The sequence below is a fragment of the Siphateles boraxobius genome, unplaced genomic scaffold, assembly GCF_051911475.1.
Source record: "Siphateles boraxobius isolate OS27281-9 unplaced genomic scaffold, OSU_SipBor_1 166, whole genome shotgun sequence".
NCBI classification, from domain to species: Eukaryota; Metazoa; Chordata; class Actinopteri; order Cypriniformes; family Leuciscidae; genus Siphateles; species Siphateles boraxobius.
In genome coordinates, this window is record NW_027508773.1 from 147,528 (window position 1) to 159,543 (window position 12,016).

The 12,016-nt window shown below is 46.8% G+C and overlaps 1 protein-coding gene across 1 annotated transcript; it reads right to left on the bottom strand.

Moving 5' to 3' along the window:
- Positions 1–265: 265 nt before the first annotated feature.
- On the bottom strand, positions 266–5,285 carry LOC143740087 (uncharacterized). The gene is made up of 2 exons (XM_077232165.1): positions 3,933–5,285; positions 266–3,812 (listed from the first exon to the last, which is right to left on the bottom strand). Exons 1-2 carry the CDS (start codon positions 5,230–5,232, stop codon positions 3,760–3,762), a joined length of 1,353 nt encoding a protein of 450 aa, XP_077088280.1. The 5' UTR covers positions 5,233–5,285; the 3' UTR covers positions 266–3,759.
- Between the last annotated feature and the right edge of the window lie 6,731 nt (positions 5,286–12,016).

Below are 12,016 nucleotides of genomic sequence, written 5' to 3' on the forward strand. Positions count from 1 at the left end.
CTTGAAAGGGAACATGCTATGCTAACTCACTAGTTCTTGACCCCTCCTGCTAGTTCTTTGATTCACAAAGTCTAAAGTTAATTTCTTTTACATATTTGGCTGAGGATCCATAAAAATGCAACATGTAAAACCAATTTTTAGTGATAAAACGAATTCAAGGGCTAGTGAATCATGATCACTTATGAATAGATCCTATTAGTCAGGAGTCCTACAGTACAGTACAGTGTGAGCAAAGAGTTTAATCCAAACTGAATAAATCTGATGGCATTGCCATTATAATGTAAAATATGATTTAAATTAGCTACATACAAGAAACTAAAAGAATTGAAAAATCTGTTATTTGCTCACTTTTATGTAATTGCAAAACCCAATTGCATTTTTTTCTTTAATGTTAAAAGGTGCTTTTTCTGACCACATCTCTGAAGCAGAAGATAGATGCACACAGGCTTTTCATGAGGGTGAATAAATTATAATTGTCACTCACAGAAGAGAACAGAGAGGTGGTAAGGTGAAATGGTTTCTTCAAGTAAAAGCAGAGTGAAGGATGAACACGATGACTGGAAATCGGGATGACGGACAGGAGATAGACGGAGGACAGTAGATTTGATGATTTCAGGTGAGTGTTCAGGTAAAGAGTCTGACTGTTTACGTAGCAGTAACGTTGTCGAGACCAGCCCCTGATGTGAGGGGGACGCAGGTTGATATAGGCTGTGTTGATGAGAGAGTGCAGGTGCAGGGAATCAGTATCAGGTGATTGGTGATGATCTACAGCAGGGTTGTGTCCAAAACTACATACTTCCCTACTATATAGTAGGGGAAAAGCAGTAGGCAAGCGAATAAGTATGTCCGAATTCTTAGTATCCATAAATGAGTAGGCGAGAATTACCTGGGTGACATACTAATTCTCGCGAGATTAGGACGTGCGTATACTAATAGTGGCTCCGAATATCCCTACTTTCCTACTATATAGTAGGATAAAACAGTACATGAAAGGAGTAGTATGTCCAAAACCTCAGTACTCATGAAAGAGTAGGCGAGAAGTTCCCGGATGACCTAATGCTTCTGCCCAGATTCTGAAGAGCTCGTAGACGGATACTTTTCTATCCCAGGAGGCCACGGGAGATTATACGTCATTATCAACATCGCGGAGATCAGCGACCCGGGTGTTTTCAAATGTGAGTAAACAAGGTTCCTTATGTTAAAATCTCATGTGTTGAACTACTGTAAACTGTTGAATGTGTAAAAATGTTAGACAGTATAGTTGTGATTTTTCTGTTAAAACACATTTTATTGTATAGCTAACAGGGGAGCTCCAATAAGCACACGAACGTCTCTGAATTGGATTTACATAAACCATTTACATCTTAAAGACACTTATTTTAAATGTCATTTAACATCTGACAGGAAAATCATGGATAAGTATCGCAGAAGAGCATATCACAACATCTGAGTGAGCGATGTGTTTTGTGTCCTTACTGTTGTCAACACTGTTTATATTACATGATAAACAAATCTACATAAAGTAACTAAACATACGTTATCTATTTTATTTTTCCATTGGTACTGTTGATAAATTGAGGAACATTTATGTTGGATAAAAGGTGAGATAACACATCAGCATCAACCTCAACATGTAAATGTTTATTGAGCTAATAAATCACAGCGGTAACTGAATCTTGTCTGGATGTTACAGGAACACGTGTGTTTATCTGGTGGAGAGTGGCTCATGAAGGCTTTGAGTGAGTATACTACAGAAATGAATAAAACAAATCTATTTAAATCTTAGGTTGTAGTTTATTTTAATTATTATAATTCTTATTCTTGATTTCTTGCATTTGCTGCAGAGCTTTTGTGGTGGAGCAGAGGATGCAAGGCAGGGTGATGCGGCATTTGTGGGAAAAAAAGGAAAACCTGAAATAAAAATAAAAAGTAAGATAATTTTGTTACTTATTATACAGACATCAAATGACATTCTCCTGTTAACATGTCTGTTTTTTATTATATTTTGTGCATTTTTTGTAGGATTCTGAAATGTCTGCAGACTGGTATATCATCATCATCATCACTGAGGATGAGGAGCCCAGAGCTGATTCCTGGAAATGGTGCCATGGATGAGACCCTCCATCACCCCACCGGCCCTTCTTAGACCCTCCATCACCCCACCGGCCCTTCTTAGACCCTCCATCACTCCACCGGCCCTTCCGAGACCCTCCATCCCTCCACCGACCCTTCCGAGACCCTCCATCACTCCACCGACCCTTACGAGACCCTCCATCACTCCACCGGCCCTTACGAGACCCTCCATCACTCCACCGGCCCTTACGAGACCATCCATCACTCCACCGGCCCTTACGAGACCCTCCATCACTCCACCTGCCCTTACGAGACCCTCCATCACTCCACCTGCCTTTACGAGACCCTCCATCACTGCACCTGCCCTTACGAGACCCTCCATCACTCTACCGGCCCTTACGAGACCCTCCATCACTCCACCGGCCCTTACGAGACCCTCCATCGCATAACCTGCCCTTACGAGACCTTCCATCACTCCACCTGCCCTTACAAGACCCTCCATCACTCCACCTGCCATTACGAGACCCTCCATCGCTCCACCTGCCTTTACGAGACCCTCCATCACTCCACCAGCCCTTAGGAGACCCTCCATCACTCTACCTGCCCTTACGAGACCTTCCATCACTCCACCTGCCATTACGAGACCCTCCATCGCTCCACCTGCCCTTACGAGACCATCCATCACTCCACCTGCCCTTACGAGACCCTCCATCACTCCACCTGCCTTTACGAGACCCTCCATCACTCCACCGGCCCTTACGAGACCCTCCATCGCTCCACCGGCCCTTACGAGACCCTCCATCACTCCACCGGCCCTTACGAGACCCTCCATCACTCCACCGGCCCTTACGAGTCCCTCCATCACTTCACCGGCCCTTACGAGACCATCCATCACTCCACCGGCCCTTACGAATCCCTCCATCACTCCACCTGCCCTTACGAGACCCTCCATCACTCCACTGGCCCTTACGAATCCCTCCATCACTCCACCTGCCCTTACGAGACCCTCCTTCACTCCACCTGCCCTTACGAGACCCTCCATCACTCCACCTGCCCTTACGAGACCCTCCATCACTCCAGCTGCCCTTACGAGACCCTCCATCGCTCCACCTGCCATTACGAGACCCTCCATCACTCCACCAGCCCTTACGAGACCCTCCATCACTCCACCAGCCCTTACGAGACCCTCCATCACTCCACCTGCCCTTACGAGACCCTCTATTACTCCACCTGCCCTTACGAATCCCTCCATCACTCCACCTGCCCTTACGAGACCCTCTATCACTCCACCTGCCCTTACGAATCCCTCCATCACGCCACCTGCCCTTACGAGACCCTCCATCACTCCACCTGCCCTTACGAGACCCTCCATCGCTCCACCTGCCATTACGAGACCCTCCATCACTCCACCAGCCCTTACGAGACCCTCCATCACTCCACCAGCCCTTACGAGACCCTCCATCACTCCACCTGCCCTTACGAGACCCTCCATCACTCCACCTGCCCTTACGAGACCCTCCATCACTCCACCGGCCCTTACGAATCCCTCCATCACTCCACCTGCCCTTACGAGACCCTCCATCACTCCACCTGTCCTTACGAATCCCTCCATCACTCCACCTGCCCTTACGAGACCCTCCATCACTCAACCGGCCCTTACGAATCCCTCCATCACTCCACCTGCCCTTACGAGACCCTCATCACTCCACCTGCCCTTACAAGACCCTCATTCGCTCCACCTGCCATTACGAGACCCTCCATCACTCCACCGGCCCTTACGAGACCCTCCATCGCTCCACCTGCCATTACGAGACCCTCCATCACTCCACCGGCCCTTACGAGACCCTCCATCACTCCACCTGCCCTTACGAGATCCTCCATCACTCCACCTGCCCTTACGAGACCCTCCATCGCTCCACCTGCCATTACGAGACCCTCCATCACTCCACCGGCCCTTACGAGACCCTCCATCACTCCACCTGCCCTTACGAGATCCTCCATCACTCCACCTGCCCTTACGAGACCCTCCATCACTCCACCTGCCCTTACGAGACCCTCCATCACTCCACCGGCCCTTACGAAACCCTCCATCACTCCACCGGCCCTTATGAATCCCTCCATCACTCCACCTGCCCTTACGAGATCCTCCATCACTCCACCTGCCCTTACGAGACCCTCCATCGCTCCACCTGCCATTACGAGACCCTCCATCACTCCACCAGCCCTTACGAGACCCTCCATCACTCCACCAGCCCTTACGAGACCCTCCATCACTCCACCTGCCCTTACGAGACCCTCCATCACTCCACCGGCCCTTACGAGACCCTCCATCACTCCACCAGCCCTTATGAATCCCTCCATCACTCCACCTGCCCTTACGAGACCCTCCATCACTCCACCTGTCCTTACGAATCCCTCCATCACTCCACCTGCCCTTACGAGACCCTCCATCACTCCACCGGCCCTTACGAGACCCTCCATCACTCCACCGGCCCTTACGAATCCCTCCATCACTCCACCTGCCCTTACGAGACCCTCATCACTCCACCTGCCCTTACGAGACCCTCCATCGCTCCACCTGCCATTACGAGACCCTCCATCGCTCCACCGGCCCTTACGAGACTCTCCATCGCTCCACCTGCTATTACGAGACCCTCCATCACTCCACCGGCCCTTACGAGACCCTCCATCGCTCCACCTGCCATTACGAGACCCTCCATCACTCCACCTGCCCTTACGAGACCCTCCATCACTCCACCTGCCCTTACGAGATCCTACATCACTCCACCTGCCCTTACGAGACCCTCCATCACTCCACCTGCCCTTACGAGACCCTCCATCACTCCACCTGCCCTTACGAGACCCTCCATCACTCCACCTGCCCTTACGAATCCCTCCATCACTCCACCTGCCCTTACGAGACTCTCCATCACTCCATGAGAACCTCCATCGCTCCACCGCCATTACGAGACCCTCCTTCGCTCCTCCTGCTTTTACGAGACCCTCCATCACTCCACCGGCCCTTACGAGACCCTCCATCACTCCACCGGCCCTTACGAGTCCCTCCATCACTCCACCGGCCCTTACGAGACCCTCCATCACTCCACCGGCCCTTACGAATCCCTCCATCACTCCACCTGCCCTTACGAGTCCCTCCATCACTCCACCGGCCCTTATTTACATTCATATTTACAAAATGTTAGAAATATGTATGTCACTGTCCTCAAATGACTTTATTGTTAAACGTGAGTTTTCTCCTGTCTTGGAAGGATTCAGGTGACCAGATTTGGTGTCTATGGTTTATTGCTATGGATCGTTGTCTTTGTTACACATTCTCATTAGTTGCTTGGCATATGAGTGATTACATGTGCCAGAAAAGCTGTAGCAGAAACACTTGCCCAAGCAGAAAAACAATGCACTGTTGCCAGACACCGATTACAGAAAGTCACCTGAATGCAGTTGATGTCAAACTATCTAAATTAAATTCGATAAAGAATATGTAAATCATAACTGTATATTTTAATCTTATTCTCAGACAAAAAATGTTTGGGTAGGTTCACAGAGTTACTAGACCAGTTACTAGTTGTTAGACCACAAGAACCAGACCGGTCCTCCGCACAGACCCAGTGACCAGCTTCAGCGCCACACCGGCGTGAATCGGTGATCAAGCAGAAGGAACTGAAGGAACTGAACGAATATTTGAATGCTACCGATCCCAATCTGACCTCTGACCTGTAATGCTGCCTGAATCATAATCACACACTGTTGGTTCGTTGGCCAGAGGAGAACTGAGACTGAGTCTGAGTTCTCCCGAGGGTTTTGTCACTGATGGAGTTTGGGTTCCTGCCACTGTCGCCTCTCGTTTGCTTTATTGGAGATATTTAATATTCAACAATATTATTGATCTGACTGTACTGACTCCCCAGACAGCAACATAGTGTCGGCCCAGACCGGGCCACATCTTGTAGGGGTGAGTGGGGCACAGCCTAATCAGGTCTAGTTGTAACACACTTGTTTTAAATACTTCCACACATCCTAGCATGATGAAACTTAGTGTATTTACTAGTTGCCATATCAAAACAAAAAAAGAGAAAAAATTGCGCTAAAATTCAGAAATCTTTAAGTAAATTTCCTACTTATGTTCATTTTTCATCTCAGTTTTTTTTGTGTGTTTATCTAAAATTAGACAAATCCGATATTATTTTAACCATATATCTGTTATTTGGCAGTTGAGATAGTTCTTTAATGCTGATCTAACAAGCAGAAGACACTCGCCGGGTTTAAATCCCAGTTGTGCAGGCGGGGCATGCTGTCACAATGCGTTACAATAAGCCCCAATTAGAACTATGATATTCTATTCTATACTTTTATGAATTCTGTTGAGAAACCATGAGGAAAAAGGTGAAAAAAGACTTATAGTCACTGTTCAGAAATTATTAATTATTATTATGTTATGTATTATGTTGTATAGCTGTGTTTTTCAGTGTGTTTGTTTGTCTCCACCTCTGACCACGGTGACAATACCTGGACCTTACATATGGTTAAAAGTCTGACGGCGATGGGGAATCTGACGACGGGGGCAGGTTTAAATAGACTGGGAGCTCTTAGTCAGAGCCCTGCACGGCAGCGGCACAGGGTATTTGGTCGCTATCAACTGGGATTGAATGGCAGGTGTTTCGGCAGACCCCTGTGCGACGGAGCAGCCCTATTTAGGGACTGCACTGCTCTACCTCATTGGGGAAGGGCCTAGAAAAGGTGGCCTAAAAATTGCCCATTCAACCATTTATCTGGATAGATTACCGCGTCAATCGGGTTATTCCACTACTGCGGTCGAAATAAGAAAAATAAGAAACAATACAATATAAAATTGGCAACATGGAATGTAAGGACTCTCCTGGACTCGCATGGCATCTCTGACAGACCACACAGGAGAACAGCCCTGATCGCTGCTGAGCTGAGCCGCTACAACATCGACATTGCTGCCCTGAGTGAGACTAGGCTTCTGGATGAAGGATCTCTAACAGAGGAAGGAACGGGCTATACCTTCTTCTGGAAAGGTTTCCCCCCAGGTGGAAAACATCTTTATGGAGTAGGACTGGCCATCAAAAACACGCTTCTACCAAGTCTCACAGAAACACCTATTGGCATTAGTGAAAGGCTAATGACCCTCCGTATCCCCCTGGCAAAAAAGCGTTATGCCACACTTCTCAGTGCCTATGCACCAACTTTGCCATCTGAAAATGAAGCCAAGGTATGCTTTTATCAAGCACTGGATGAAACTCTTCGCCAGATCCCTAAGAGTGATAAGATCCTCTTGCTTCGGGATTTTAACGCTAGGGTGGGACAGAACTACAGGATATGGAGTGGAGTACTAGGTAGACATGGCATTGGCAGGGAGAATGCAAATGGTATGAGGTTACTTACTCTTTGCTCTGAGCATAACCTTACCATAACTAACACCATCTTCCAGCAGAAGGCAAAATATAAGACCTTGGGGATGCACCCTCGCTCTAAACATTGGCACATGATTGACTTCATCATGGTGAGGAGAAATGACATCAAGGATGTTTTCATCACTCGTGCCATGAGAGGTGCAGAGTGCTGGACTGACCATCGTATGATTGTGGCCAAGCTCAATATGGAAGTGCGTACCCCTTTACGACGGCAAAAGTCCAAAAATAAGAGGCTAAATTGTAGCCGCTTTGGAAACATAGAAGCAAGAATTGAGTTTCGACGTCTCCTAGCTGAGAAGCTTATGGAGTCTGAAACTTGTCTGAGCTCAGAAAACACAATGGAACAACAGTGGAACTATATTTGCTCTGTGCTCTATGAGGCAGCAGCCAAATCCATCGGCTATAAGAGCAAGAACCACCAAGACTGGTTTGACGATAACTCAGACATCATCCACAACCTGCTTAAGGATATGCGGAAAGCACACCGGGAAACATTAGATAACCCTTCATCCATTAAGGCTAGACAGGATTGGCAGGCAGCTCGGGGGAAAGTGCAAAAGGATATACGGGCCATACAGAATGAGTGGTGGACTGAAAAGGCACATGAAATCCAATCCTTTGCAGATAAATATGACATGCATAATTTTTATAATGCTATCAAATCCATCTACGGTCCAACAAATCGCTGTGTCACTTCCCTGAAAACAGCTGATGGGCAAACACTTCTGAAGGATCAGAATAGTATCCTACTGAGGTGGGCTGACCATTTTGACACCCTGCTTAATCAGGACTCTGATGCAGACCCCACCATCCTGGACAAACTGCCTGAACTTCCTCCCATCCACGATCTCAGTCTACCACCAACCTTCCAGGAGGTACTATCATCTGTCCGTTCTCTTAAGAACAACAAGCCCCTGGTGCTGATAACATCCCTGCTGAGCTACTGAAGGAGGTAGGGTACATATGTATGCGCACCCTCTACCAGTACATCACCAAGGCCTGGACTGATGAGAACATCCCACAGCAATGGAGAGATGCAAACATTGTAGTCATCTACAAGAACAAGGGTGACAAGGCCGTATGCGGCAATAGCAAAGGCATATCACTCCTTTCAGTTGGTGGTAAGGTCATGGCCAAAGTGCTGCATCAGAGGCTTATTAATAACATCACTGAGTCAATGCTGCCAGAATCACAGTGTGGGTTTAGAAAGAACAGGAGCACGATCGACATGATCTTCACAGCCCGGCAGCTTCAGGAAAAGTGCCGGGAGCAACATCAGGACATGTTTATGGCATTTGTCGATCTCTCGAAAGCATTCGACACTGTGCAAAGAGAGCTCTTATGGGATGTCCTCCTCAGGTTTGGATGTCCAGATAAGTTTGATAACATCCTTCGCCAATTCCATGATGGGATGACTGCTCGGGTGACCGTAGGCGGACAAGAGTCTGAGCCGTTCCCTGTTCGCACAGGGGTGAGGCAGGGGTGTGTGTTAGCGCCAGTGCTCTTTAACATCTTCCTCCTGTGTGTCACCAAGCTTCTCCACAATGAGATTGAAAACAGCAGTGGTGTGGCAGTGGACTTCAGATTAGATGGCAACCTTTTTAACATTAGGAGGCTACATGCAACAACAAAAATCAGCAGAGAGCAGGTCCTGGAGCTACAGTATGCAGACGATTGTGCTTTTGTGGCCCATACTCCGGAGGATCTTCAAACTCTCCTTGCTGTGGCGGTGAGGGCGTACAGCAGGATGGGGCTGACTGTCAACACCACCAAGACAGAAGTGGTCTGCCAATGGAGTGCCAATGTCCCACCCACATCTCCTGCCTTCACTGTTGGAGATGAACAGTTGTCAGTAGTGCCATCTTTCAAATATCTGGGGAGTTTTCTCTCTGAGGATAGCAGCATCGACAATGAAATCCAGAACCGAATTAAACAGGCATCAGCTGCCTTTGGGAGACTTCGATGCAGAGTCTTTCATAATAAGAACCTTCATCCCTCCACAAAGGTCGCCGTATACCAAGCGGTCTGTGTCACCACCCTCCTCTATATCTGTGAAGCATGGGTAACCTACTGCCGTCACATCAAGTCCTTAGAGCAATTCCACATAAGCTGCCTTCAGCGCATTCTGGGAATTACCTGGCATAATCAGGTACCTCACACTTAAATACTTAAAAAGACGAACTGAAGAAGTATTGAGGCCATTATTACCCAGCGCCAACTGCAGTAGTTGGGGCATGTGATAAGGATGCCCCCATGTCGTCTGCCCCGCAGAGTACTATATGGCCAGTTACATCATGGTCGACGCTCAGCTGGGGGTCCGAAGAAGCGATATAAAGATCAGATGAAGAACGCCTTGAGAAAGTGTAAGATCAGACCTGAGGATCTGGAGGATGTTGCTGCTGACCGCACCATCTGGCGACAGCTATGTGGAGAGGGGGTTTGTACACTAGAGATGGAGAGGACAACCAGAAAACAGCAGAAGCGAGCCAGGAGAAAGGCAGCCATAGCTGCCAATGTGACCACTACCACCATCACATACATATGCCCCACCTGCAATAGAGCTTGTGGGTCCAGGATAGGACTGTTTAGTCATCAAAGATCTCACCGTTAAAGGCGTGGACGTCATCATCGGATCTCGATGGACAACCGAAGAAAAGAAAAGAAGAAAATAGCTGTGTTTTTCAGTGTGTTTGTTGTAAAACAAAAATTTATTTATTTTTAATTATTAAAAAATTACATTATTTTGTATAAAAACATGAATAATTGTATATTCTTGAGAAAATATTTTAGTTTGTCTTGTATATTATTTGATTAGATTACATTTTAAGCTGTCATATGGTAATGTTATGATGTACCCCACCTATGGGGCATGTTGTCACATTTCACTTCCATTCTTTCGGGCTAAAACAAGAAAAAAGTAAACTCTGTATTACGTAAACCACATAATTGTACTAAACATGTGTGAAATTAATGCAGGAAAAAATAAATACTCTGAACCCTAAGTAGGTTTACACAAACTGAGAAAGTGAAAAAGCGTTACCTTGTGGCCCGTATCACCTACTTGTGGATTCCATGCAGGGCAGGAGTGGGGCCACTTTTCAGCCCAGGAGTTTCAGGCCTAAGACCGGCCCACTTTTTCCATGGTGGTGGAAATTATATAATAATGAGTACTTCACCGGTCGGTTTCGTTTGCTCAAGGAAGCTATACTGAGACTGACAGATGAATTAGCTGGAGTACTGAGTCCTGCCACTTCAAGAAGCCACAGCATCCCAGCAGTGCAAAATCTTTCTTTTTGTATCTTTTCTGTACGTCTTTAACACTCCGCGCAACGGTCTGATTAACGCTGCTAACTGTCGTAGCAATCTTTTTCCAAATTAAACTTTTCTTTTTGTTACTACATTCTCCACTAAATTTCCCAAGTAAAATGTCCTTGTAACTGTTATACTCCTCCAACAAACACATATTTTCTGCTGGGGTAAACTGCACTGAGCGGTTGAATGCGCTTACTCGATCCACCATGTTTTTTGTTTTGAAAATTGTCTTATTTTACCCAGAATGCATTGCAGTGTAGTCCTACTTAAGATAGTCAGAGTCTTAAGTGCTTTGTTTAACGGTCTGATTTAGATGTCGATCTGAAGTCTGACTATCTACTATATCTAAGCCATTGTCAAAGTCTATCTCTGTGAAACCGGCCCCAGAAGGCCATATACCAGGGGTGTCAGACTCAGATTAGGCAGTAGGCCGGATTTATTGGAATGAGGCCTCATGGGGGCCGTAATTGTCAGGGTCATTATCATTTTTCTGCATGTGTATCATATTGTGGTAATTTACTCCTTTACTACACCCACTTCTGAACAAACAATACATATTGGTTTATCATGTGCCATCATATACTGCTCTTTCTTACATTAAATAACTTTAATTCATATTGTTTACTCTGGTATCCTCTACCTGTCCCTGTAGTCATGGCCTCCTCATTTTCAGCGGGGGACTGGCTTATCTGCTTCTCTGAAGCTACAAAAAAATAATTAAGAGGTAATTTTACTGCATACACAGATCAAGCTTGAGTTTTGTTATCAATATTTGCATAATATTTGCAAAGTCTATGAATCGCCATATATTGGGTGATACAATATCCTCCTCCAATGCCTTTCTTTTTTTCAACCTGGCTTTTTCAGCCCCTCCTGGCCTCTTCTTCCCATCCATCCTCCCTGACGCGTACCGTTACGGTAGGGCCGGCCCAGGTACATGGTACAACCCTTGCAGAGGCTGCGCACTGCGGTGTCAGATTGCGGAATGTGTGTAGCCTAATTTACGAGAAGATAGACTAACGTGACAAATGTAAAAAAAAAAAATATCCTCGACCGGCCCAAAAGTGAAGCGGCCCACTGGGAATTCTCCCGATTCTCCCGATTACCCACCCCGGGCCTGATTCCATGCATACTAGATGTGTGCCGGATCTGGGCCAGCACTATGTGTGTTGAATAAG